The sequence below is a fragment of the Peromyscus maniculatus genome, chromosome 7 (genome assembly GCF_049852395.1).
Source record: "Peromyscus maniculatus bairdii isolate BWxNUB_F1_BW_parent chromosome 7, HU_Pman_BW_mat_3.1, whole genome shotgun sequence".
Taxonomy (NCBI): Eukaryota; Metazoa; Chordata; class Mammalia; order Rodentia; family Cricetidae; genus Peromyscus; species Peromyscus maniculatus.
In genome coordinates, this window is record NC_134858.1 from 98,779,851 (window position 1) to 98,807,817 (window position 27,967).

Here is a 27,967-nt window from a genome sequence, read left to right on the forward strand (position 1 = left end):
TTTCAGGCAATGCTCAAGGAAGCCAATAAAAGAAAGGGATACAGTTCAAGATGGCTTGCTTTTAGTGCCATAACCTATTACCATTTGCGACCAATTCCAGAAACTAAAAAAAGAATAGGTTTAACTCTGACTCACACACACCATCAATAGATTAATCTTAATTTGGCTGGTGTGCCTCTCAAACGATTTTTAAAATACAGTTAGGGGGAAAATGAATGCCTGCAGGTAATCCCTTACCTAGCGTGACTGCTCATTTACGTTTCCTGGCTGTGAGCAAGGCTGATTAGTTTACCCTTCAAGTTTCTCCTTTGGAGGAGAGCAACCTATGTGCTGTGGGAGAAGACCTGAGAATCTGGAGTAAAAATAGAACTGTATAGCGGTTTTAGTTGAAAGTGACCTTAGAAAGAGCTATCATAAAAAGAAAAGGCAGATGGAGCCTTTAAAATGAGCTAATTTTAGAATACTTATCGTTTCCCATGTGTGACTTCCAAATACATTTTCCACAGCTTTACTCACCCTGCTGCTATATAAAATTAGGAAATTAGACTCTTACTGGTACTATATGTTAGGTTTTTGTTAAAACAAAACAAAAACAAAAACAGAATCTGTCTTCAAATGGAAACCAAGACTCTACGGGCTTCCTTAATAACTTATGGGCCAGTCCCTAAAATTAGCCCTTGGTATGCCGTATGGACACGTATGTAAAAAGACTTGCGCGTCGTAATTTTCACTTTGCAAACGTGTACAGCGTTTATTATGTGCAAAAAATATGCCGAAGAGCAATTTCTAATTGTGCTACCCAAAAAAGGATTTGTATTTTGAGAGGGGAGAATCACGCTCAGTTAAGCTTTTATTTATAACCCAGCGTCCTCAGCCCTTCTGCAAAAAAGGCAAAAGCCTTTTTTTTTTTTTTTTTTTTTTTTAAAGTGCAGCACAACGAAGGATTCGGATTGTTTCAGACTCTACAGACCAAGACCATACAGCACGAGGTGTGTCCACGCACCAGGGCAGTCTCCCTGAGGACCTAAAGGAGTGGCTTTCCAACTTGGCCAGCCGCTACCCACGGCGGCCACGCGCTGGGTTCCGGGAGGGAGGAAGGTGGCGAGGCGGGGCTGGCGGCCGTGCTAGGCTGCTTCCTCCCACCGCGGTCAGCGGAGCGTGGGGAGGCCGCGCTGGGACCCCAGGCCCACCCGGCCGCCACACGGCGCGACGGGGACAGCCCACGCGAGAGGACGCCCGTGCCGGCTCCCCAGTTCACCACAACCCACACACAGCCTGGGAGAGGGAATTGGAGAGCGCAGGGGGGAAGGGCGGTGAGAGCCTGCGGCTCGCACTGAGCATGCTCCGTCCCCAGGAGCCGTAAGTGGAGAGCCAGACATGCGCAGTGGCGCTCAGGGTGGGCTGGCGGCGGGGCAGGGCGGGGCTGGCGTGAGCGGGCTAATGTGTTTATCCGGTTTTTCTGGGTGGGCGGTCAAAGCGCACGCGTAAGGGCGAAAGGCGGTAGGGTCGGGTGGGGGGGTTGCGCATGCGCCCGGCGAGCGCCGGTAGCTCCGGGAGGGCGTGGAGGGGGCTTTTAGAGGAGAAGCAGGGGAAAAGGGAAGCGGAGGGAAAGGAAGGGCGGGAGGGGGGGTGGCGGTGTGTGAGAGCGCGCTGTGCGCATGCGTGCGAGGGCTAGCGACGACGGCGGCGGGGGAGTCTCGGGGATGACAGTGTCTTTGCCCGTTGGGGTAACGGTCGTCGTTAGCGGGCGGGCCTGAAGCGCCGCACCATCCACCACGGCCGGGGCAGCCCCGGTCCCACCGAGCTAGAGCGGCGCGTGAAGTCCGGGTGAGGGCGGCCAGGCGCGAGGGAGGGGCCTCCAGCGGGCCTCGTCGTGCGCGCTGGGCGGCGGCGGCGGCGGCGGTGGCGGCCTGGCGGGGTGAGCTCGCCTAACGCCGCGGCTGGGCAGGCGGCGGCGGCGGCGGCGGTGGCAGTCGCGCTTGGAGGAGTCGTCGGTGCCGTGCTGAAAAGATGGCCGGGCTGTGAGGGGGCGGCGCTTGCGCTGGTGACCCCGAGTGTGCGGCTGAGGAGCCAGGGGCGCCGCCGCCGCCGCCGCCGCCGCTGCTGCTGCCGCCTGCCGGGCCTGTTCCCCGCCCCCTCCCGCCGCCGGGGCCCGCGCGCACTTCCTCCCGGGCCTCCCTTTCGGGCGGGGGCCTCCCGCCCGCCGCGCCAGGCGCAGCGTGGGCCCCGCGTCCGGCATGGCGAGAACGGCAGCGGCGCGCGCCCGCCGCAGCAGCAGCAGCAGCAGCAGCAGCAGCAACCTCCGCCGCCGCGGCTGCTGGCACTAGACCCGGGAAGCCGACGCCTGCGCGGTAGTCCCCGTCGCCCCGCTGCCTCCGCGCCGGCGCTGCGATGGAGTAAGGGCCCCGCGGCCGGAGAGAAGAAGAGTGCCCCGCCTGGACCCCACCGGCCCCGTTCCCGTGCGCGCCAGCTCCATCCGGAGGTGCCTCCGCGGCTGGACATGCTGCTCGAACGCAGGCCGCCCACCGAGCCGCGGGGCTAGACCGAGCGCCGATCCCGGCCGGAGCACCCAAGCCGCGGCCGTCTTGGACGAACTCGAACGCTGGTCTCTCGCTTTCTCTCTCTCTCTCTCTCTTCGGTCTGCAAGTCTCAGGGACGGAGGAGGGGCGGCAAGGCCCCATGTGTGGGAGGATTGCTTCAGCTTCACAAACTTGCACGGATTTTGGTTGCTGCTTTGGCCAGTGGTTCTGCTCCGATTTCTTCCGAATTGTTGTAAATTCGCCATTGTTCCCTGGCTGCTTACAAACTTGGATCCGGAATTTCTTTTCAACCGAGAGCCATTGGTGTCGAAGTGTCTGCAATGAACCCCGTGAATGCTACTGCTCTCTACATTTCCGCGAGCCGCCTAGTGCTCAACTACGACCCCGGAGACCCCAAGGCGTTTACAGAGATTAACAGGCTCTTGCCTTACTTCCGACAGTCCCTCTCTTGCTGTGTTTGCGGTGAGACGCTTCTTTATTGTTCCCCTTTCCCGGCTTGTTTTCTAAGGCCCTTTGGCTGTAGTAACGTGAACGGTCGCCTGGCTCGGTGGTTCAGTTTAAGCGGTGGCACTGTGCAGTAGTATACGGTCATTAGTTTTGAAACTCGCCCAGGGACTTTCGCCCGGCGTTTCAGAAAGGCGGAGAACCTTTTCCAGCCACTTGGTACAGCGGCTTTAACGTTCACAACGGTTTAATTCGTCTTGACCCATCTCTCTGGTGGTGTTTTATTTTTTAAATATAGTTTAAAAAAATTCTTTGACAGCTTCACACATGTAGTGGTGATGTTTTAAATTGGATTCAGATACCAGCAGCATGCTGCCGTTTCTTTTTTTAAGCCTTTGCTGCAGGAACTGATTAAATACCGCTGTGATTAAATGTGGTCAAACATTGTTAAGACATATACATGGGACATTTTTGCTCTCCTTAAATTGTTCTGCTGAGGGTGGATGGTATAATCTTAATGCACCTCCAGCCAGAGACCTCAGGCGCCCCCTCCCCCTTCTACAACAAATGGCTTGAAGGTTAGTGACCTAATGAAGCTGGTGGTACTCTTTGGTTGGGATTTTTGCAGATTAGTTTTTTCTGTAGTTTTAACATCAAGTGGGGTGACAGATTTGCCTTTTTTTTTTTTTAATTGAAAGACAGGGTCTCACTATGTAGCTTAGGCCAACTTCGAACTTGTGATTCTCGTGTCTCTGTCTTTTGAATGCTGGTATTTCAGGCAGGCACAACCATACCTGGTTTCAGAGAATTATTTTTAGATGTTTTTTTGTTCAAAGGGTATTAACCCCTGTTGGTTACTTTAAGAGTTATTTGTAAGAGATGAGAGAAAACAATATTGTCTAATTGGAACGTATTTAAAGAGCCGATCATTTATGTTAACTGGGCATATATAATAACTAAGTAGTTGACACTTAAAAAACCAGAACGATTATCCTTGGTCACTCTTGAGGTCGTATAAATCTTCCACCAATTAAAAAAAAAAGCAAAGACACACACACAGCAGGAAATGTTTAATACAAATAAAAGGGTAACAAGCAAGGTACTGAGGATGCACTCCACTTAATGTACTTTCTGAGGTTTTGTTAATCCACTTGTTCAGAATTTAAGAGTGGAGGCACTTGAAGTGGGGAAGAGTCATGTTTCGATAGTAATGGCTGAAGCGTAGAACCGATATTCAAGATCATCCAACATTTTTTGTATAGCTCAGGGCAGGTCACTGAGGGGTACAGAAAGAGTGAAGATTGGATTTTCGCTGTCAGGTACTTAATCTCATGAAGTGAGATTTAAGCAACCGAGTGGTTTAGCACTGCTATGAGGAGTGCAGACGGAATACTTTATTAGTCACTTAGGGCAGATCGCTTGACTGCTTGAGGCGGCAGTGTCTTGCTGGGTAAAATGAGGGCTTAGGGCTAGATTCTCATTTGGCTTTCAGATGAAATAGAACCAAGGAAAGTGTACAGAGAATTTGCTTGGTTTAATGGTACTCTCTTCTGCAGTCTCACTTTTAATTTTCGGTGGTGCTGACTCTCAAACTTGGGGCCTATGGAAGCACTCTCTGCCTCTGAGTTTACTTTATAGAGAGCGCTAAGACTGAGGGGCTGCTCCGACCTACACTCCGCTGACACTCGTCCCCGCGTTGTTTTTGAGGAGAGTAGATAGATTTGTTGCAGTGGTAAAGTAGCGGAAAGAGATCAGTAGGGTAGCTACATAGTCATAGTATCCTGCAGAAACAGCTATACTGTGAAGCCGTTATCAGCTAACACCTGAAAATATGGTAGCTCCCCCTCCCCTCTTTACTAAATGGGTGGATCTTTTTTTTTTTTTTTTAAGAAGCATAAACTCGACTTTTTTTTAAAGATTTATTTATTATGTATAGTGTTCTGTCTGCATGCATGACTGCTGACCAGAAGAGGGCGCCGTATCTCATTACAGATGGTTGTGAGCCACCCACCATGTAGTTGCTGAGAATTGAACTCAGGACCTCTGAAAGAGCAGTCAGTGCTTTTAACTACTGAGCCATTTCCTAGATGGCGGATCTTAAACTCTGCTGGGAAGTGGTGATTTTTGAATGGTGCTTAGGAGTTTGGAACTTCAGATTCTTATTTTTTGCATTTTAAAGTGTAGAACCCAGGGCTTTCAACATGCTAGATAAGCATTCTACTGATGAACTACATTTCTTATTTTATTTTTCTGAGACAAGATCTGGCCTCAAAACTGGAGAACCTCCTGCCTCAGCCTTCTGAGAGCAAGGATTCCTGGTGTGTGCCACCAAGCCAGGTGGGTTTTAAATTATTTAAAGTAGCTTCATGGTAGTGGTGGTCTAATTACCCATGGACTTAATAATTTAAACATAGACTTAAAAGACACATTAAATATAAAGCTACATTAAAAAGATTATTTTTATGTGTATCGATGTTTTGTCTGTGTGTATGGATATGCACCACATGTGTGCTGTGCCTGAAGAGGCCAGAAGAGGGTGTCTGTCCTCTGGGAATGGGGTTACTGACAGTTGTGAGCTGCCATGTGGGTGATGGGAGTCAGACCTGGGTCCTCTGGAAGAGCAATCAGTGCTCTTAACTGCTGAGCCATCTCTCCAGTCCCAAAGTTTCATCTAAGAAAAGCCTAACAGTTAGCTGTAGTCTTGCTTAATACTCAGTCTTGGCAGCACAATCGAGATTATGACTGGAACTTGGTGATTATTCTCTTTGGTTCATGCCGCCTTCTCTTTTCATCTTATGGAAAAGATTTGTGGGTTCTACTTATAATTGGGCTGCCTTTAGTAACATTTCAGTAATAGGGACGTCTAGGTTTTTTTTCCCAACTCCCACAAGCCCATGATTATCTAGAGAAAGAGAAGATGATTTGACTTCAGCTCCAGCATTATTCATCTTTGTACCAGGTTACGATCCTGTACTTCTTTTTTCTTACCTCAAAAGCATAAACTCATTAATAGAATGCAAGTGCAGTTTTATTTCATGAAAGTGGTAAATATGTAAAGGTCGGGTTTAATTTTGTTTTGGTGCTGTTAATAGGATGTTTAATCTCAACAGGTCCTCTGATGTCTGACTGTCCCTTTCTCTGTTTTGTGGTCAGGCTCCCTCCAACACTTGTTCTATTCTGGCCAAATAGATGTTTTTACCTTCACAAACATGGTTTTTATATATTTTTTCTCTTCTCTTCCATTTATTCCCCACTTTCTGGGGCTTGAACATAGGATGTGTTGTTGACTAGCTGGCCTTGAACTAGTGACTGCCTTCTCAGCCTTCTTAATACCTAGCACCACAGTTCTGCACCACTAGGGCCTGGCTTTCCTAGTTTCTTTTGCTTTAAGGTAATGCTCATTTTCTGTAACGGTCCCAAAATTCATTCCCTTTCTTCGGTGAATTTTCCCTTGCTCAGGCCAGTGAAAAGTTCTCTTTGTCTTCTAAACCTCTGTAACCCTTTGTTCTAGTAGTTATGGTATTTTATCATTCCTTTCAATGCAGTTTTTATAATCATCTTAGTTTCCTGGTGTATATAAGAAAGTCCTTAGAGAAAATACTGTTTATTAGACATTTTTGTGCTTCTCCTTTCACTCTTTCCTGCCCAGTAATGTAGCATTTCTGTGGTGCCCCCCCCCCCCCCCCCATTCTCTGTGTAGCTTTGGAGCCTGTCCTGGAACTAACTCTGTAGACCAGGCTGGCCTCGAACTCAGAGATCCGCCTGCCTCTACTTGGGATTAGAGGCCTGCCTGGCTGAGTTTCTATTGCTGTGAAGAGACATCATGACTATAGCAATTCTTATGAAGGGAAACATTTAACTGGGATTGGCTTACAGGTTCAGAGGTTTAGTACGTTATTGTCATGATGGGAAGCATGGTGGTCTTGAAGACAGACATGGTGCTGGAGAAGTAACTGAGTGTTCTACCTCTTGATTGGGAGGCAACAGAACACTGAGCCTGGCTTGAGCTTCTGAAACCTCAAAGCTCACCCCCAGTGGTACAATTTCTCCAACAAAGGCTTCATGTCCTTATCTTTTCAAATAATACCACTCCCTACAAACCTGTGGGGGCCCATTTTCATTCAAACCCTACACTACTGAACTGTGGTACACAAGTTGCTTTAAAATTTGCTTTAGTTTCCTTTATCTGTTTTTTTCCCCCTTAAATTTGAGTTATGTCCATGTGGGTTTATTTTTTTAAGACTTGTTTTTTTATTTTATCTGTATGTGCCTGAGTGTGTGTATGTTCACCAGGGGTGTGCAGGTGCCCTAGGAGGTCAGAAGAGTGCATCGGATCCTATAGAACTGTAATAATAGTGTGTTCTGGGAACTGAACCCCAGTTTCTTCCACGAGTAGCAGGTGTTTGTAACTGGAGAGCTATCTCTCCAACTCCTATGGTGGGTGTTCCTCTTGCTTTCTTTTTTGAGAGAGAGAGAGAGAGAGAGAGAGAGAGAGAGAGAGAGAGAGAGAGCGCGCGCGGAAGAGAGGAAGAGAGGATCTCACTATGTAGCTCTAGCTAGCTGGCCTGGAATTTCTTTGTAGACCAGGCCTGCCTCTTCCTCTAGAGTACTGGGATTAAAGGCATGTGCTACCCTGCTTAGCTCTAGTGGCTTTAAAAACTCACATTAAAAAAATTACTTTATGTGTGTTAGGGTTTTGCTTGCATACATGTGTGTATACCTAGTATGTGCCCTTGGAGCCCAGAATGTGCTGCTGGATCTCTTGCCACTGAAGTTACAGATGGCTATGAGCTGCTATGTGAGTGTTGTCGTCTGCTTAGCTATCTCTTTAGCCTTGGCTTGAAAACCTTTTAAGAACAAGAACAAATCTACTGAAAGTCTTGGGCTGGTACATACTAGGTGCTTGATATCCCGTTTATAATTTTTTTGAGATTTTATTTATTTATTTTTTTATATGTATGGGTGTTAAGTGTGGAATATTCACCGGATTACATATTTTATGATCATTTTTCTTTGAAGTGTTAGTTAGCAATGACACCATTTCTTTTCTAGTTGCTTTGTATATTTAAAGAGAATTACTGTTCTTTCCAGATCACAGGAAGTGGCTAGGACAGTACTGAATACTGTTTTTAAGTGGGTGTTCTAAGGTCTTATTTTAAGGGTTTGGTTGGCTGTATCAGCTAGTTGTGGTTCTTTTTTTCTGAGAATCGATCCAGTATGCTGGATTTTAGGTTTTGTAAAGTTTGATAAACAGTCAAATTAGTCAAATTATTGTGGGAGATATTTGTAGCCCTATAAAATATTATGGTCAAATTTCTGCTCTGGCGCACAGATACTGTCCTTGTATTTTTATGAGTCTAGAAACAAAGTGGTTTGGGCTTACCTTTTAGGTGTCAATTCTTATTAAACAGTAAGGGCCTAGAGTGGAGACTAATATTTTCCACTGACATGGTCTGACATAGTGACCATTGGTTTTTGTTTTTGTATTAAGGCCTTTAAAAAACTGTTTATTAGTGTGAGTGAGTGCATGATGCATGTCCATGGGGTCAGAGGACAGCTTGGTGGAGTTGGTTCTCCATCTTGATGTGGGTCTGGAGGATTGAATTGAAGTTGCCAAACCCATGTGCGGTTGTCAGTGCCTCTTGAGCCGGCTCACAGCCTGAACACTTGCCAGCTTTTCTTAGCCTGCTATTAGAGTGTGCGGTGGGTGGGCGGCTCCCTGATGGTGGGAGTCTTCCTTGATTTAGTTACCCTTGGACCTCTGTATTTGACAACTATCAAAAGGTGTTTGTTGAATGAAAAGAGACCTTTCCAGCATCATTAACATAGGGAGGATGTGCTCTGAGAATGAATAACACCTGTGAAAGTGAACAGGTTTAGCTTTATGAAGGATTACTTTGATTTTGCTTATTTTCCCATTGTTTGTAAAAAGCCATGGTGGACTCACATTGGGTTTAGTAGAGGAATGATGATGGTGATCTCTTTCAGGTCTAGAGTTCTCTTTGGGCAGAAATACTTTGCTTTGTGTCAGAGCAAACTAATTTATAAATATCAGGGGTCTCCTGATGTGTATTTTGAATATATAACCATGAGTGACTTGTTTTATAATTTATTTTTTAGAAAGAAGCTAAATTAAAGGCCATCTGAATAATTTAATTATATTATATTAACGTTTTGTATTTATTCTTTTCTTAAACATGAGTTCTTTTGATAATTAGTGTGTTATTCTCTTTGAGTCTGGTGGCACATGACTGTAATCCCAGTATTTGGGAAGTGGAAACAGGAGGATTCAGAGTTGGAGAATAGCCTAGGCTACATAGACTTAACAAACAACAAAAATCCATGGACCTGGGATGTTGCTCTGTGTTAGAATGCTTACTTAGCATGGGCAAATCCCTGGGTTTGATTCTTCAGCACCACAAAAAGGGAATAAATCTCTCTCTCTCTCTCCGTCTCCCTCCCTGTCTCCCTCCCCTGCTCCCCCTCAGCTAGGCTGGTTGGCTGGGCAGTAAGACCAAAGGACCTTTGTCTACCTCTCCAGCCCTGAGATGTAGGTGGGCCAGCTTTTTATGTGAGTTCTGGAGAATAAACTCAGCTCATGTTTTCACAGAGGCACTCCACTGAGTGATTCATCCCCCCAGTTCTTCTTTACTTTTATAAAATACAAAATTGAACACTTAGTTTGTATATGTATTTATGTGTATACACGTGCGGGAGTTGGTTCTCTCCTTCCGCCATGTGGGGCCTAGGAATCAAACTCAGGTCCTCAGGCTTGGCAATAAGTGCCTTGACTTGCTCACCAAGCCATCTTGCTAGCCCTGTGTGGGTGAATATGACTATGCTACATATAAATGGATTATATTGTCTTTTTTTTTGTGTCGAGCTTATTTTACTTGGCATCATGTCCTTAGGTTCCTCTAAGTCGTGGCACATGACATTTCCCTTTTAAGGCTGAGGAATAATTCTGTTGTGTGTATGTGTTTGTTTATCCGTTCTTCCATAGATGGGCATTGGGTTGCTTCTGCCTCTTGGCTGTTTCAAACAGTGTTATTATGAACAAAGGTCTATAAATACCTCAAGTATTAGTTCTTCCCCATTTGTAGTTGTGCTTTCCACAATTTCAGTTACCTGTAGTCAGCCACAGCCTAAAAATATCAAAGGAAATTTCTGAAAAACAAAACAAAACAAAACAAAACAAAACCAAGCATTAAATTGGTCTTTGTGCTATCTCTTTTTGTTTGTTTGCTGTTTGTCGAGACAGGGTTTCCCTGTGTACTCTGGCGGTCCTGTCCTCTAAACCAGGCTGGTCTTGAATTCACAGAGATTCGCTTGCCTCTGCCTTCCCAGTGCTGGGATTAAAGGTGTGCTCCACCACGACCCGGCTGCTGTCCCACTCTTTTCCTATTCTGGATAGACCTTTTGTCCAGAGTATTCACTTTGCATAGCTACCAACCCTGTAGTACTTAATGGTCTTGATTATTAAACAAGTTGGGTTTTCCCAAGAAAAGCACTAGAAAGTATTTCCTTTAAGTGAAAAGGTGAAAGACTTCATCTTAGAGTGGAAAACAAGGTGGTTCTTTAGTGGTGTTTTTTAAATCATTCATTCATTTACTTGTTTGTTTATTATGCAGTGTTCTGCCTGCACACCAGAAGAGGGCACCAGATCTCATTATAGATGGTTGTGAGCCACCATGTGGTTGCTGGGAATTGAACTCAGGATCTCTGGAAGAAAGTGCTCTTAACCTCTGAACTATCTCTTCTAGCCCCTTTAATGATGTTTTTAAAAATTGTTTATTCATTCTTGAGACAAGAGTCTCACTGTGTAGCACTGACTGGCTTGGAAGTGCTATGTACAGACCAGACTGGCCTGGAATTCACAGAAATCTGCTTCCTTTACTTTCCAAGTGCTGGGACTTAAGCATATGCCACCATGTTCCACTAATGCTGGAGTTGAGTAACAGGGCCTTATGGATACTAAGCATACATTCTTCTACTGGTAATAGAATTTTAGAAGGGCGCGCACACATGCGTGGGAGAGAGAGGGTGAGTGTACATTCCTACCTTCTATTATGGTATGTTACAATTATTGGTTTGCATTTCTAGAAAAAAATTATTTAGGATACTGGACTGTTTTCTGGCATTTACTAAAATCTTGGAACATAGGCTCCAAGAATAAGGGAGAACTAAATTATACCTTGATGTGAGTGAGACTGATTATTATTATTTTTTTTTGAGACTGATTATTATTATTTTTTTCTAGACAGGGTTTCTCTGTGTAGCCTTCGCTGTCCTCAAACTTAAGAGATCAGCCTGCCTTTGCCTCCAGAGTCCTGGGATTAAAAGGCAAGTGCCAGCATGCCCAGCTCCACTGCTTTTTAAAATTATAGCTTGTATTAAGTTTGTCCTTTGTGACTTATTAGTTGTTTTTTAAATTAATGAATATTTTTATTTTTTTGTCTTTTTTTTTTTTTTTTTGGTTTTTCAAGACAGGGTTTCTCTGTGTAGCTTTGCGCCTTTCCTGGAACTCACTTGGTAGCCCAGGCTGGCCTCGAACTCACAGAGATCCACCTGGCTCTGCCTCCCGAGTGCTGGGATTAAAGGCTTTTTGTCAATTTTTTTTGATGAACCTCTATGCATGTGTTGTTTTATAATCTCATTACCAGTATTCATGGGTTCTATTTTTTTTTTTGTATTCAACATTATTTTTTCTGGGTTTATTATAGTAGCCATCATATGGGCTGTAAGGTAACTCATGGTGGTTTTAGTTTGCATCTCTGATGCTTTATGAAATTGAGCATTTCTTCATAAACATTGGCTGTTGTGTATATCATGTTTGGAGAATCTGTCATTTTTATATAGAAAGTATTATTTCACTCATTGTATCTTTGATAATTTGTGATGTTTTAGATGCTGAGATAGAAAGGTGAGTAAGACTCAGGGCCACAGCCCCATGTATTGCCCAGTGTTATGGAGAAGACATTAAGTAAGCAATAAATTATTGGATAAGAATTTGTATAAAAGCTGGTTTGCCATACCAAACTTGAAGTGTCAAGACAGAAAATTTAACATTTTTTAAAAAAGATTTATTTATTTAACATGTATGAGTGTTTCACTCACAGGTATATCTGCACAGGTAAGAGGTCAGAAGAGGGCATTGATTCCCTGGATTGGAGTTATGGACCTTGTTGAGCTGCCATGTGAGTGCTAGGAATCAAATCAGGGTCCTCTGCAAGAACTTAACTGCTGAGCCACTTCTCCAGCCCCCAACAGAAAACTTTTAGCTTAATATTTTTATATATGTAAAAATTTGAGAAAGTAGGCATAGAAGTTTTTTTTGGGGGGGGGGGAGACAAGAAACGGATTCAGGGCAGCTCTCTCTCTCTCTCTTAATCTAAAGATATTAATTTATTATGTGTACAATGTACTGCCTGCATGTATCCCTGCACACCAGAAGAGGGCACCAGATCTCATTATAGATGGTTGTGAGCCACCATGTGGTTGCTAGGAATTGAACTCACGACCTCTGGAAGAGCTTTCTTAACCTCTGAGCCATCTCTCCAGCCCCGCCATAAAAGTTTTTCCCCCTCAAAATAATGTTTCTGTATAATTCTTCGGGCTCAAGCTGAGGTAAACCTAGTAGGTGTTAAAGCAGTGTTGTTGGGTTTACTAGTGTCTTCCCACCCCCCTGGGCTTAAGTACAACTGCTCTTTCCTTTCCTTTCCTTTTTTTTTTTTTTTTCCCCTTTTGGTTTTTTGAGACAAGGTTTCTCTGTAGACCTGGCTGTCCTGGAATTCACTCTGTAGACTAGGCTGGCCTCCAACTCATAGAAATCGACCTGCCTCTACCTCCTCAGTGCTAGGATTAAAGGCATGTGCCCCCCCCCCCCCAGCTGCTGTTTCTGATCTCAGAATAATTCTTTAAAAATTAAAAGAAATTATTCCATTTTTGATGTGTTTGAGTGTTTCGTCTGCATGCATGTCTGTGTGCTCTTGGAGGCAAAAGAAGGTGCTGGATCCTCTGGAGCTGGAAATACAGATGCTTGTGAGCTGCCATGTAGGTACTGGGAATCAAACCCTGGTTCTCTGAAAGCAGCCAGTGTTCTCAGTGTTCTTAATGCTGAGCTATCTCTTCAGCTCCACTCCCCCCCCCTCCGTTCTTTGGAGATTATTTTCTTTTGTAATTTGGTATACCTTTTTTTTTTTTTTTTAAATTTCAGGAGCATTAAAACTAATTTAAAAAAGTCTATAGTTTTCCTGTCTAGTATTTTAAAAGTTAGTCTAATGTAATTATACTACTTACGTATATTGTACAAGATGAAATTGCCTTTGGGAAAGGATTTCCTGAATGTATCGCCTGTTACATAGGGACCTTTTGAGAAGCCTTGATGTTAGGTTGAGGAACCTGCATTGCTACTAGACCTACCCACTTCCCCACTCACCATGTGCTGTATAGACCATCTGAATCTCAGTCGCCTACTAATTTGTTAAAATTCAGAGTCTGAATAAGCACATTAGATCTGTGGAATTGGAATAATCTGTTTGCAGGACCTTATTTTTCATCCATCTTGAAGGAGAGAAAGATTTTCAGATCATTTGCGTTTGAGAAAAATATTTGGAACTAGTTACTGAAATTCTGTTTCAGAAAAGGTTAATTTGGGCTTGGAGTTGTTTATGTTTAGGGAGAGATTCAGTCAGGAAAGGATGACAGATGTACCCATTTTAGAGCTCCACAGAGGGAGTAGCAGAAAAAGGAAAAAAAAGAACATCCAGTAATGTGAAGGAAATTACATTATATGCATAACATTTTAACTCTTCAGAACGAGTGATTACAATTTGGCTTGGTTGTGCTTATCCTGTGAGTGGGGTAAACGAGAAGAATATTATAAACATTATCATAGCACTTTCCTATAGCATTTACTTGATAAACAAGTTGTACTGAGTTCTGTTGAAGAATTGATGAAGTCTGGTAGTTTAATATATATCATGGGAAAAATAGAAGAGGTCAAAGGTAATTCAGTTGGTATTGGAAATGAAGTAATGAAGGTCTTTGAATTTGGGGAATCATTAGGTAGACTAGGTTTTAAATCCGTGAGGACATCCTAACTAACAGTATTCCGAGATCCAGATGCAGTTGTGCACACTTGTCTCTGCTACTGGGAAGGCTGCAAGACAGGAGAGTCATCACTTGAGGCCAGGAGCTTGAGACCAGCCTAGGCCACATAGTGGACTATCTCATAAAACCAGTTACTGAGGTGGGGATATATGTAGCTCAGTTGGAGGGTGCTTGCTTAGCATGTGAGAAGACTTTGATTTGATCCCTGGTCCTCAATAAAACGGAGCACAGTTGTACATGCCTGTAACTCCAGCACCCAGAGAAATCAGAAGGACATTCAAGGCCATCCTCAGCTAACTAAGGAGCTTGAAGCCAACCTGGGCTATGTGGAACTCTTGCCTTGAAGGACAAAAACAAGTTGCTTAGAGATTTGAGCAGTATGTTACTAAAGGCTGAGAGAGGTCTGATGGCTTGGGGGTGCTGGAGCCAAGATTAGGAATTAAGCTGAAGTGTAAACCTTGCATGATGGCACACACCTTTAATCCCAGCACTCAGGAGGTAGAGGTCGCCAGGTCTGCATAGTGAGACCCTATCTCAGGAAAAAGAAAAGTTGGAGGTTCAGTGTATAGTCTAAAAAGGTGCTTTTTTTTTTCTTCCTCTATTTTCCGAGACAAGGTTTCTCTGCATAGCCCTGACTGCCCTGGAACTCACTCAGTAGACCAGGCTAGCCACAAACTAAAGAGTTTCAACTGCCTCTGCCTCCTGAGTGCCTGCGTCTAATTATTATTATTATTTTTTAAGATTTATTTTTATCCTCCCCCTCTCTGTCTCTGTGTATATACATACATGTGGTAGGTACCGGAGGAGGCCAGAAAGGGAAGTCAGATCCCTTGGAGGTGGTTGTGTGCCTCTTGAAGAGGGTGCTGGGAACAAAATGGTCATCTGCAAGAATAGCAAGCACTCTTAACTGCTAAGCCTTTCTTTATCTCCCCTCCCCCCCAAGAAAACTTGCTGAACACCACTTGAAGTAAAACATGCATGGTTTAGAAGTTTGGGATTCTGGCCATATATAATACAGAACTCTTAAAATTAGAAGAGACCAGATTGATGATTCCATCTAATGAATTTCTGAGTCTTCTTCATAGTTAATTGTTGGTGTGGACTGTTGGCATCATTGAGTTTTAATGTCCATATAGGTCTTTAGGGAAATATTATCAGATTTTTTTTTTTTTTTTTTGAGAGAAAGCCTTTGGTTAAGATTTGCCCTTTGACTATTGGCAGGCAGATTTTTGTTTTTTTCTGAGACAGGAAGTATCTTTGAGTTACTATTGTAGTAGCTCTAAGTGAAGATTTTTGTGTCCAAGTACTGTCATGTATGACTGCATGAGATGATTTGCTCTAGTGGCCTGTAGAAAGCATTTACAGTTTTCTGTTTTATTATAAAATGAAGTTTATTAGAACTGAAATTTGAAGCCTGTTCTGAGTTTGTATGTGCTTAATCAAAGCTCTGCAGAGGCTGAGGCAGGAGATTTCAAATTTGACTGTGTTGTGAGACACTATGAAAACAGACAAACAAATCAGAAATCTGTTGAGGTGTGGTGATGTGTGCTTTCAGACTCAATTGCTGCTTGGGAGGCTAAGACAGAAAGGTCATTTGAACATAAGCGTTCAGGACTAGCCTGGGCAACTGAGACAACAGAAATTTGGTTATGAATTTGGCATTCTTATTGGTCAAAAAAGTAATGTTTTGTTGGTCATTATTTCAAAATGTGTAGTTCACATAAAAATCAGCATTGTAGGAGCTTTCTGGAAAGCTTTTAGACCCTGCAACAGTAGCATTTTCTCATGTTAAAGCATCATTGGCTAAAGTCTAAAGGCCCTTCTCTTTGACAGTAGGAGTATGTCCTCACTTGTTGTCCTTAATCACACTCAGCTTTTGTCAGCACACCATACCTGCATGTCCCCCCTTACCTCGCCCACTGACCTTGGAAGTAGTTGGGTTTGTAATCCAGAAGAATGAAGGATGTAGAAAAGCTCTTGTGCTTTCCACACTAGATCATAACATTTCTAATGTTGGAACTGGAATTATTTTGTGAATCCTTGTTACTTGGATAAGAAAAACAATGGCTTGTCGATCTTATCTGTCAGCCAGAGAACACTGTGTTTTTGTGGTCAGTTAAGACATCTTCCCAAATGTGGTTTATAGTGTTCAGATCTTCTGTGCCTTTACTGATCACCCTTTGGTTTTGCCAAGTATGATATTGAAATCTGTTACTCTGTGTTTCTGTTTCTCTTTGGAGTGAGTGTTAACTGTTTTTGCTTCAGGTCTTTCAGAATTCTATTATTAGGTATATTAAGCATTTTCCAACATTGGAACATAGTCTTTTTTTCCTCTAATGTTCTCATCTATTCTGTTGTATTTCATTTCTGGATTTGTTGCTCTAGATTTTTTTTTGGGGGGGGTAGTGGTGGTGGTGGTGGTTTTGAGACAGGAGTTCTCTGTGTAGCTTTGGTGCCTGTCCTGGATCTCACTCTGTAGACCAGGCTGGCCTCGAACTCATAGAGATCTGCCTGCCTCTGCCTCCCGAGTGTTGGGATTAAAGGCGTGTGCCACCACCGCCAGGCTTGTTTTAGATTGTTTTTTTCCTACTTACTGTGGGCCATGTTTTTATGCTTCTGTATACCTGGTGAGTTTGACTACTATATTCTAGGTAGTTTGACCTTTTTTAAAATTTTTACTTTGTTATAAATATTCTTAAACTTTTGTCAATTCCAGCAATTTCAGATCTTTTAAAGACATTTTTTCCCCCAGAAGGTCTTGCTCATGCCTGTATCTTGAAGTTTATTCTCCCAGTGTGTAGTTCCTAGAAACATGGATGTTTCAGGTCTTACGTTGAGATACTTGTCCATTTTGAACTGACTTTTGTGCAGATGGACTACAGCTCAATTCCATACGTGGTTACATAGTTTCCCTGGCCCGTTTGTTGAAGGAACTTTTTTCCAACTGTAAAATTTTGGCACTTTTGTAAAGAAAAGAAAAAAAAAAAGAAACCAGGTGTCTAGCTGCATGAGTTTATTTCTGAGTTTTCTGTTCTATTGCATTGGCTTGTATATCTGTTGGGACAGTACTATGCTGTTTTGTTACTGTTGCTCTGTAGTATAATAATACTGGCACCCCCCAATGTTCCTCTGGCTAGTTGGGGTCTTTTAAAAATAGTTTTGTCTTGAAAACTCCCCAAAAAAAGTTTCGTGAAGAATGTCATTGGAATTTTGATAAGAATCATAATGAATTTCTAATAAAGCTTTTTTTTAGAGGAGAAAAAGTGCTGCTTGGTATATATCTGAAGCCTATAGCAATAAAACAAAATGGTAAAAATTTTAGTATAAACAATTCCAAATATAAAATGATTTTTATATGATATATTTTAGTCTGTTTATAAAAGAATTGATGAATTTATAAACAAGATTTGTCACTTGGCATTGGTGGCTCATGCCTTAAATCCCAGCACTTGGGAGGCAGAGGCAGGTGGATCTAGGCTCTTTGTGAGTTTGAGGCCAGCCTGGGCTAGAGAGAGACTAGGACAACTAGGTCAACATAGAGAAACTCTGACCTTGAAGCATTTACCCCCCACTCCCATGAAAAAGTAGTTTCAAACTCATTTAACTGAAGCTGGCCCTAAATACCTGATCCCTCCTGTGTTATGGGATTTTAAGTGTGTGCAACTATTCTTGGCTCTTATTTTCTGTCTTTTTTAAAAAACCTATAGAGATAGTATCATTCACTATGTAGCCCAAGTTGGAGGCCTTTGTATATTATTCTCTTTTATTGTTCTTAACCAAAATCTCTTGAGACAGGTTTCTCTTTGGTTGTGGGAGTTTGCTAACTTTTGGTTAGGCTAGCTGGCCAGTTCCAATGATCCTTCTGTCCCTTAATGCTGGAGTTAGAGATTTATTGTGGTATACTTTTTTCCTTCCCATAAATTTTTTATTGATGTTTTGTCAATTTCACAACATGCACCCCAACCCCACTCATTTCCTAGTCCTTCCATGTCCACCCTCTACCCTTGTAACCTCCCATTTTTATTTTTTTAAAATGTGTTTGCTGGGGATCTGAACTCAGATCTTTATGCTTGTGTGGCAAGCTCTCTTACTCACTGAGTCATCTCCAATGTTAAAAAACAATGTTTATTTTAAAATTGTGTATGACTTGAGTATACATATTTGCCTGCATGTATGTATGTGCACTGCTTGTGTACCTGGTGCTCTAGACGGTTGTAAGCTGTTATTTTGAGGGCTGGGAACTAAATCCAGGTCCTCTGCAGGAACAAGTGCTTCTAAAATGTTGAACCTTCTGCCAGCCCCTTTACCACCATGTATTTTTACAAGCATAATTTAAGTAAAACAATATTCTTGTTAGAGGAAAGTCACAATTTGGATGTTTGGTCACTGAATTTTATATTCAGCCTTGCATATACTGACTAGTTTTTTTTTTCTTAAAAAGCATTTAATCTTATCATTTTCTATATATATTTTTTAATTTTTATTTCAATTTTTAATTTTTTTTAAAGATTTATTTATTTATTATGTATACAGCATATAAGACTGCAGGCCAGAAGAGGGCACCAGATCTCATTACAGGTGGTTGTGAGCCACCATGTGGTTGCTGGGAATTGAACTCAGGACCTCTGGAAGAGCAGTCAGTGCTCTTAACCTCAGAGCCATCTCTCCAGCCCCCATTTTCTATATTTCTATGGTGACTTGATCAGAAAGATCTCCAAGAATTCTTGTTACTGTGAAAGATGGCTTCTATGTAAAGAACAAAACAAAAGGTTATGCCATGAATGGTTTCTGAATTTGTTGCTTATTAGAATTTGGGGGACCTTTTGTAAAAATGCACGTACTGGGGCCACATCCCTAGATCCTAAGTCAGATCTGGAGTATGGCAGATGCTTATATGATGGATGACAGCAGTGCTGTGTTGGAATACTGTTTGTGTGAGGTTAATAGTTGCACCTTAAAAATGATATATGTACCAGTAAATTGAAGCAGTGCTGTGTTAGCCAAATTTCTTCACAAGTATAATGATTTTATTTTACAGATGCTATTGTATTTAAGGGAGGGCAGTAAGTTCAGGGTGTAACACATCTTTAATCTCCGAGTCCAGGCCAGCCAGAGCTTCATAGTGAGACACGGTCTTAGACAAATGAGAGAGGGTAGTAAAGCAGACCTCCTGGTTCAGTGGAACAACAGCTTATGAAATATGGTTCTAAATTTAATAAGTGATTGTTCAGCTGTGGATCAGTTTAATTGTGCACAATGGACTAGTGTATATTGTCTTATTGTCAGTAATTAAATGAACAAGGATCATTGCTTTGCTAAAATATGAAAATGATGAAATATTACAAAAGTGCTCTGTATCTACAAACATTATAGAAGTTCCATTTGTTATTAAGATAAATGATATCTGGCAGTCTCCTTTAATTTTTGCTAGATTGTGAAATGAAGCATGACCCGTTTATGAATCTGAGGGCTTTTGTAGTTATAAATCATCCACTTAATAATCTGTGGTGTTTAAAAAATACATACTATTAATTGCCTGTTGAGACTTACCTTATAAACTTTTGACTTACCACCTTGAATATCAGGAAGTATTTTGTCATAGTTTTAGTTAAACTTTGAGGTTTGACATTCAGATGTTCAATAAACAATTTGGCTTTAGTAGCAAGCAAAATTATAATGTTGAACTGTTCTTTTTCTTAGTCCATAATCCCTTGTCAAATTGGCATGTGTGTAGCTATCACTGGTCTCAATATAGTAGTACCCAGTTAAAATGATGATAGTGAACTTAAAATAATAACTTGGAGCTGAATGTGGTAGTGTACAGTAGGCAGAAACATGGGTATAGCTTCAGATTGAAGATCAGCCAGACCCCTTCTCAAGAGAAAAGCAAAACTAAAATAACAACATCAACAACAAAAAAAACTAAAATAAGCAAAATGACTCTGAGTCTGGTTTTGTAGAGCCCACCCATTGGAGGAGAATCACAGGTTCAACGCTCCCCCCAACTTGATCAGGTGATTAAAATACTCACCGATTTTAGTATCGTCTCCTTTCCTTATTTTAAAAGTCTGTTCTCTTAATATTATAATTGTGTTAGATGCTATAAAGAAAATAGGTTACAGGGTTGTAGTTAGGAATATCTAAAGGGGTTAATGCTATTCTGAGCATCGCTGCTTGTTTATTTGATTTAGAGGTCTAATAATTTCTAAAAACCTTAGTTTTATTACTAGTTTTTATTTAGTGTTTTGAGGCATTTCTTTGCCTTGTGGTAAACCATTAAAATAAACTTGATGGGTATAAGTTTAACAGATTCCAAATGCTGCTTAATCAGAAATTTAAAAACAGACCTGGCCTTGGTAATGTCAAGAATAAAATTTTATTTTAGGTGGATTCTCTGGTCTCATATTAATTTTTTTCTTAGCTGAGTTTATTTTTTGAGATGGGGTTTCTTTGTGTAGCCCTGGTTGTTCTAGAACTCTCTGTAGACCAGGGTGGCCTCAACTCAGATGTGTCTCCTGCTGCCTCTGGAGTGCTGAGTTAAAGGTGCGTGCTAGCATACCTGGCTTTAGTTTTTTCTTTTAATTGATTGATTGATTATTTAATTAATTTTGGACAGGGTATCTCTACATACTCCTGGCTGTCCTGAAACTCTTTATGTAGACCAGGCTGGCCTCAAACTTGCAGAGATCCATCCACCTGCCTCTGCTTCCCTATTGCTGGGATCAAAGGTGGTGTACACCATCATACCCAGCCTAATTATATCTTCATAATTTCAATTTTATTGGCAACTGTGTGTGCAGTATGAATGCATGTGTGTGTGTGAGTACATATTTATGCAGATTTTGTGAAGGCCAGATGGCTCTTCACATTATTTACTGAGGGCAGGGTATTGCTGTATCCATAGTTTGCCAGTTCTAGTTAGTCTAGTATGCCATGGGTAGTCCCTTGTCTGCCTGTAATACAGGCCACCAGACTCACTTTGAGCTTCATGGGGCTAGAATTTTTCCTGGAGTCATCTCCTTGATCTCCTTTATTCTTGATATGGCGGCTCCACAGTCATATATTTTGCCTCATGAATGACATTTTAAGAGGATTAGAATTCAACATATGCCTGCCAAAAAATCTGTATTAAGCACAGTTTTGTTAGAATGAAAATAAACTTGTAAAGATAACCATTTTAATTATTGAAGAACAGTTAATTTATTTGTTCTCATTTGCCATAATACACAGATCTTTTTATTGTGTAGTCATTTTTTTCTTAGTGGTTCTTAGTACATATTTAGCAAGATGATGTCCTGTGCTAGGGAGATGGCTTGGCAGTTAAGAGCAAATACTGCTCTTCCAGAGAACCTGAGCTTGGTTCTCAGCACTCACATTGGGCTTCTCATAACTGCCTGTAACTCCAGGTTCCAGAGATCTGATAACCCTCTTTCTGGCCTCTGTACACGGATAGATGGACGGGGACACACACACACGCACACACGCGCACATACACACACACACACACACACACACACACACACATTCTCATTCTCTCTCTCTCTCACTCTCACTCTTACTCTCACATACACACACAGACACACACAGAGACATATTTCATTTATTATCTATATTCATTCAATCATTTTGCTTAATTGGTTTTCTGAGACAAGGTTTCTCTGTGTAGACCTGGCTATCCTGGAATATGTTCTATAGGCCAGTCTAGTTTGAACTCAGAAATCCACCTACCTCTGCCTTCCGAGTGCTAGGATTAAAGGCGTGCTGTAGCTATAATTTTTCTGGTCCTGTCTGGCCAACAGTCAGGACAAATCTCTCTTACCCGCCAGTCCTGCAGCCAGTCAGACCCAACCAAGTAAACAAATGGAGACTTATATTACTTACAAACTGTATGGCCATAGCAGGCTTCTTCTTAACTGTTCTTATATCTTAAATTAACCCATATCTATTAGTCTATAATAGACTAATGGCTTACCGGTACCTTACATCTTGCTTGTCATGGCGGCTGCTGGCAGCATCTCTCTGACTCAGCCTTCCACTTCCCAGAATTCTCCTCTCTCCTTATCCCGCCTATACTTCCTGCCTGGCCACTGGCCAATCAGTGTTTTATTTATTAAGCAATCAGAGCAACACACTTAACATACAGAACATCCCACAGCAGCATGCACCACCACTGCCTGGCTAGAAAAAAAAAATCTTTTTAAAAGAAGGAAGATACTCTAGTTACCATTTTGAAACTTTCTACATCTTTAGTTTGGAGGTGTGCTTTTGATTCTATAATTCAAAGATAGTTTTAAAAAAAGTTCAGAAGATTCTTTTTTTAAAAAATGATTTATTTTTATTTTATGTTTATTGGTATTTGACCTCTATGTGAGGCTGTTGGATTCTCTGGAACTGGAGTTACAGATAGTTGTGAGGTGCTGTGTGGGTGTTGGGTGTTGGGAATTGAACTCAGCCAGCTCCTCTGTAAGATTATTCAGTACTCTTTAAGTGCTGAGCCATCTGTCCAACTCCAGAAAATACTACCTTAAATGATAGGTGGTGGGCTCTAGTATAGAGCATGGCATGTAGCTAGGCCACAGGAATTATTTACACAAGTGATACAGAAGGAAAAAAAGTGTTTTTGTTTGTTTTCCAAAAGGGATCTAAATGTATATAGGCTTGCAATCCTCTTGCCTCCCTAAGTGCAGGGGACAATTGTGTGCAACTAGGAGATATGCTTTATTAAATGAAGATAGCCTAAGCAGTTAATTCTTCACTTGAAAAAGGAAAAAAAAATAGAGATATTTAGATCACTATTGGGAGAAATATATTTTGTCAACATTCATTGGATGGTTGATTGAGACAGGGTCTTGCTATGTAGTTCAGCCTGGCCTCAAATTCCAGATCCTGCCTTATTTAGCCTCACAAGTGTTGGGATTACAAATGTGTCCCATGAGACTTGGTTGTTTATTTATTTACTGAGACCCAATTGGTTTCTGTAGCCTAGGCTAGCCTCAAACACACTACTTTCTGTCTCAGTCTCCCAGGTGCTGAGATTATAGGTGTGAGCCACAATGCCTGGTTTCTTTCAGTCTGCAATCCATGGCTTTATGTGACTAGAATCTGAATCTAGGCTGAGTGGGTTATGAATAAGATTCAGTGTTGTATATTATTCTAACACCTCAAGAGGATTAGGGTTTAACTTCAAGGCCTGTTTAGATTTATCAGTTTTGGTTTATTGCTGCTGCTAGAACATTTTATAAATGATCATGTTTTATAAATCAATTTTGTATATAATCAAGGCTATCTGAAATACTATCATTTATGGTAAACATACCTGTAGCTGGAGTTTCTCTCTCCGGGTCCCGCCAAGTCCCGGCAGTCCGACAGCCCACTTATAAACACACAGACGCTTATATATTATTTAAACTTTTTGGCCTAATGGCTCAGGCTTCTTGCTAGCTATTCTTATATCTTAAATTAACCCATTTCTATTAGTCTGTAAGTTCCCATGTGGCTTGTGGCTTACCGGTACTTTACATTTCGCTTGTCATGGCGGCTGCTGGTAGTGTCTCTCTGCCTCAACCTTCCACCTCCCAGAATTCTTCTCTTTCTTGTCCCGCCTACTCTATCCTTCCTGCCTGGCTACTGGCCAATCAGAGTTTTATTTATCAATCAGTCATCCACAGCACATGCCATACATTATACACAAGCAGTTTCAGTAAAGGTTTCCAGTGTGGAGGTTGAGCCTTTCCTTGTTGGGCTCTTTTACAGAGAAAGTAACACTGCTTCCCAGCATTTGTGCTGTCTTAGTCATTGTTCTATACTGTGAAGAGATGTCATGACCACGACAACTCTTGGGAAATGTTTAATTGGGGGCCTGCTTACAGTTCAGAGGTTTATATTGGAGAAATTATTTTGGCCACTCCACGTAGTTAAAAGGATATTTATTTAATGGTGTAACTCACAAATTAAGTGAAAGGTAGGTCGCAGGGTCTGGGGAAGGTGTATCGCAGTCCAGCGGTGTTCTCTGGGTCTCTGCACAGTCCACCTTCACCGTTCAGCATCCCGGCACAGAGAGAGCACACAGAGAGAGCGCTGGCCCATCCAGCTCTCGAGTCTCCAGGCGCCTCCCCTCGCCCCACCTCGTAGGCGTGACAGTTGCCAGAGTCTCAATGGGGGTTGGAACTTCCAGATCCAAGCTGGAATGGCTACCCACTACAGGTTTAGTTCATTATTTTCATGGTGGGTAGCAGTGGAGGCATACAGGCAGACATGGTGCTGGAAAAGGAGCTGAGAGTTCCATGTTTCCTGATCTGTAGGCAGTAGAAGCAACTATTTCATACTGAGAGAAGCTTGAGCAAAGGAGACCTCAAAGCCCACCCCCACAGTGACACTTCCTCCCACAAGGCCATACCTACTCCAACAAACACCTTCTAATAGTGCCACTCCTTAGGGGGGCCAGTTTCTTTAATACCAACACAATGACTGAGGCACCTTTTAAAGCAAGTATTTAATTGGGGGCTTGCTTACAGTTTCCATGGGTTTAGTCCATTACCATCATGTCGGGGAGCATGGCAGCTGGTCAACATGGTGTTGGAGAAATAGCCAAGAGTTACATCCTGATCCATAGGCAAAGAGAGACTGACACTGAGCCTGGCTTGGGATTTTGAAACCTCAAAGCCCACCCCGATGACAGATTTCCTCCAACAAGGCCACCTTCCCATCCTTGTCAAGTTGTGCTGCTGCCTGATGGCTAAGCATTCAAATGTATGGGAGTTGTTATTCTTATCCACACCACCACATATGCCAATATAAAACATTTCAGGTTAGTTTCAGAAATTGGGGCCATACAGAGTCCAAGCAGGACCCTGCAGCCCCAGTTTGTAAGACCCGAGGCCAAACTGCCACTCATATACCTGATGTTGAGACTCCATCTTCTCATTCCATTCTTCTACAGTCACTATCCAGTTAGGGCTAATACTCTGGTTCTCTCTCCCGGTAAAGGCCATACATCTAGTAGTTGATTATTCATTCTCTCTGTGTTTCACTTTTAGTAATCACATCATTATTGATGATAAATGTGGAAATAAGCTAAGATTGTCTCAATGAATGCCACAGACAGTGGTAGAAGTAGAGATGGGTTTGAATAAGCAGAAGTAACACTAGGTTAATGGGCTGGGAGTGCAGCTCAGATGGTAAAAATGCTTTCTTAGCATACATGAAGTAGCTTTGGGGGTGACTCCCCAGCACTTTTTAAACCAGGCATAGTGGCAACGCCTGCAGTCCCAGTGCTTGAGAGGTGGGCCCAAGAATATAAGAGATTTGAGCTGGACGGTGGTGGTGCACGCCTTTAATCCCAGCACTCGGGAGGCAGAGGTAGGCAGATCTCTGTGAGTTCGAGGCCAGCCTGGGCTACAGAGTGAGTTCCAGGAAAGGCACAAAGCTACACATAGAAACCCTGTCTTGAAAAACCAAAAGAAAAAAAGAAAGAAAAAATCAGAGATTTGAAGTTTCATGCTTTGTTACCATGTGAGTTTGAGGACAGCCTATTGGAAAATAGAGGGGAGGACATAGATGAAAGAAAACACTAGGTTGGGAGTCTGTAGACTCAGCTTTTTATTGCTAGTACCTGGCCATATAATCTATGAAAATCCATTTTGATTAAAATGAGGCCACAGGAACTATTGATTTCCATGGTCACTCAGTCACAGTCCTTATGTTTTGTGATTCTGCCATTGCTTGCATATTAGATGCCAGCCTATTGCCAACAATGATAGAAAGTGTAAAAAAAAATTTCTGGCCTTTGACCAAGGCCTAGTGAGCAGTGGGAGTATAATGCAATAGCTGTTAGTTGTACTAGGGGAACAAATTGAGGGTAGAGGAGTGTGGAAGGCTTCCTGTGGAGGTCATATTTGAGTTGAAGGAAAACATTGTAGGAAGAACACACACACACACACACACACACACACACACACACACACACACACACACGGTAATCATGACATGTTTCTGACGGTTAGTGTGGGTGAGAGTTGGATTATAGAGTCTTTCTTAGTGATGCAGTATTTTGGGGGTGGTAGGAGAATGGGTTTTGGATTTTAAAGGCAGTTGGAAGAATTTTCAAAGGATAAGCCTGTAGTTAGGTTTATGTTTTACAACAATAAACTCATTGGCAGAATAGCAGATGAATTGATTGGATTGGATGAAGTGGAGGGAAGGGAGATAAGTGGAAAAACATTTAGTTTTCAAAGTGAGAAGCAACCCATTAGTAGTGAAATGGGTAAAATTTAGAGGATGGATGAGCAGATTTTAGGAGCTACAGACAGGGGCACTGATAGGAAGTGGACTAGAGATGAACGATCTGGATGCTTTCAAAAGTGAAAGATGGTGTCAGTATTCATCCAAGAGAATAAGGGCTGGAGGCAGAAGATTAATAGAAGGCAGGTATTGGTTAAAATATTAAGGCAACTCCACCTAGTTAAAAGGGAGGTTTATTTTGTGGGGGTAACTAACAAGTGAAGGGATAGGTTACAGGGTCAGGGAAAGGTGTAGCACAGTCCGCCGGTGTTCTCTGGAGAACTTTGCTCGTCCGCATCTCGGGTCTTCAGGGGTCCTCTCTCGTCTCCGCCTTGTAGGCGTGACAGTTACCGAAGCCTCAAAGGGGGTGGTATTTCCAGGTCAGAGCTGGAACGGCTACCCACTACAGGTAGGGTTAGGAAAGACAAATGTAGTTCTATATGTTAAGCTTGAATTACCCCTGAAGAGAGATTCATTGAGTCTGAAGTTCAGGAGATTTGAATTGGAGATAAAGACTAAAGTCAATAGCTGTCTAGGCAGATTCTTGAAGATCGTGGAAAGCAGTTTTAAACTTTGGGTGATACTGATGTATGCATTTTAAAAAGGAAAAGATTCACAATTGCCAGAAGATTGTGTGCACCAGTTTGTGTCTGTGCATGCGTATCCAATTTTTTGGGGGTCTGAGACCTAGTAAAGATTCCAAAGGAATAAGGGAATGGAGTTGAGGAGACACTTGTTTAGATACTGTCTATTTAAAAACCTGCCACTGCCTCCTGAGTTTTGGGATTTAAAGGCGTGAGAGTCGATTCTCTAGTCTCTTTGTTGTAGAGTAGATTCTCTGGTCTCTTTGTTGTAGTCATGTCTGAATTATTTGCATTGCATTTTAGTTTAGTACTGTTTTTGCCATTCTAGGTTTTATTTTATGATTGTTATTACTACCAGATCCAGTGCTGTCAGATTTTTTTTAAAGTCATTGACATTTGTTTAAGTGTTTGAAGTACTTGTCAGTTGTGTGTGTGTGTGTGTGTGTGTGTGTGTGTGTGTGTGTGTGTGTGTGTGAGCTTCCTCACCTTAGTTTTTCTTTCCTAGTATTCCGATCAAAGTTTTTTTTTTTTTTGGGGGGGGGGTGTTAAACTATCCCACTGTTAGAATGGATAATCGAAAAGACTGTGCTTCAGTTGGGTGTATTGGTGCTTTCTGAACAAATGACTGTGTTACTTACATAGGTGTCTTACTAATATATACTGTATGTATTTTCTCTAGTGTTGGGGTTTGGATTTGTGAACTGCACGAGCAAGAACCCTACCTAGCTCTTGGCAAATTTTTTTTTAAGACCATGTCCCTTTATATAATGTAGCTTGGTGGTCCTTAAACTCCAACTTCTGCTCTCTGAATGCTGAGATTACAGGTGTGCGTGTGCGCATACACACACACACACACACACACACACACACACACACACTTGAGCATTCACACACATATTCACACACATGCCCTTCCATGTCTGCCTTAGAGTACTTGTTCTAAAAAAGTTTACTGTAATACAGTTAGTGTGTTGACACTAGCAGCAATGTTATTTATATATATATATA

At 42.1% G+C, this 27,967-nt stretch overlaps 1 protein-coding gene and 1 long non-coding RNA gene across 2 annotated transcripts in view; both read left to right on the forward strand.

The window, feature by feature from the left end:
• Positions 1 to 2,228: 2,228 nt before the first annotated feature.
• Msl2 (MSL complex subunit 2) overlaps positions 2,229 to 27,967 on the forward strand; it is a 32,751-nt gene continuing 7,012 nt past the window's right edge. Inside the window, exon 1 of the mRNA XM_006975126.4 lies at positions 2,229 to 3,002. Within this exon, the coding sequence (XP_006975188.1) occupies positions 2,861 to 3,002 (142 nt within the window). The 5' untranslated portion in view covers positions 2,229 to 2,860. The remainder of the gene's footprint in view (positions 3,003 to 27,967) is intronic.
• On the forward strand, positions 3,009 to 27,871 carry LOC143274315 (uncharacterized). Its single transcript, XR_013052907.1, has 2 exons — positions 3,009 to 23,972; positions 24,300 to 27,871. It is a non-coding gene; the product is annotated as an uncharacterized LOC143274315 (long non-coding RNA).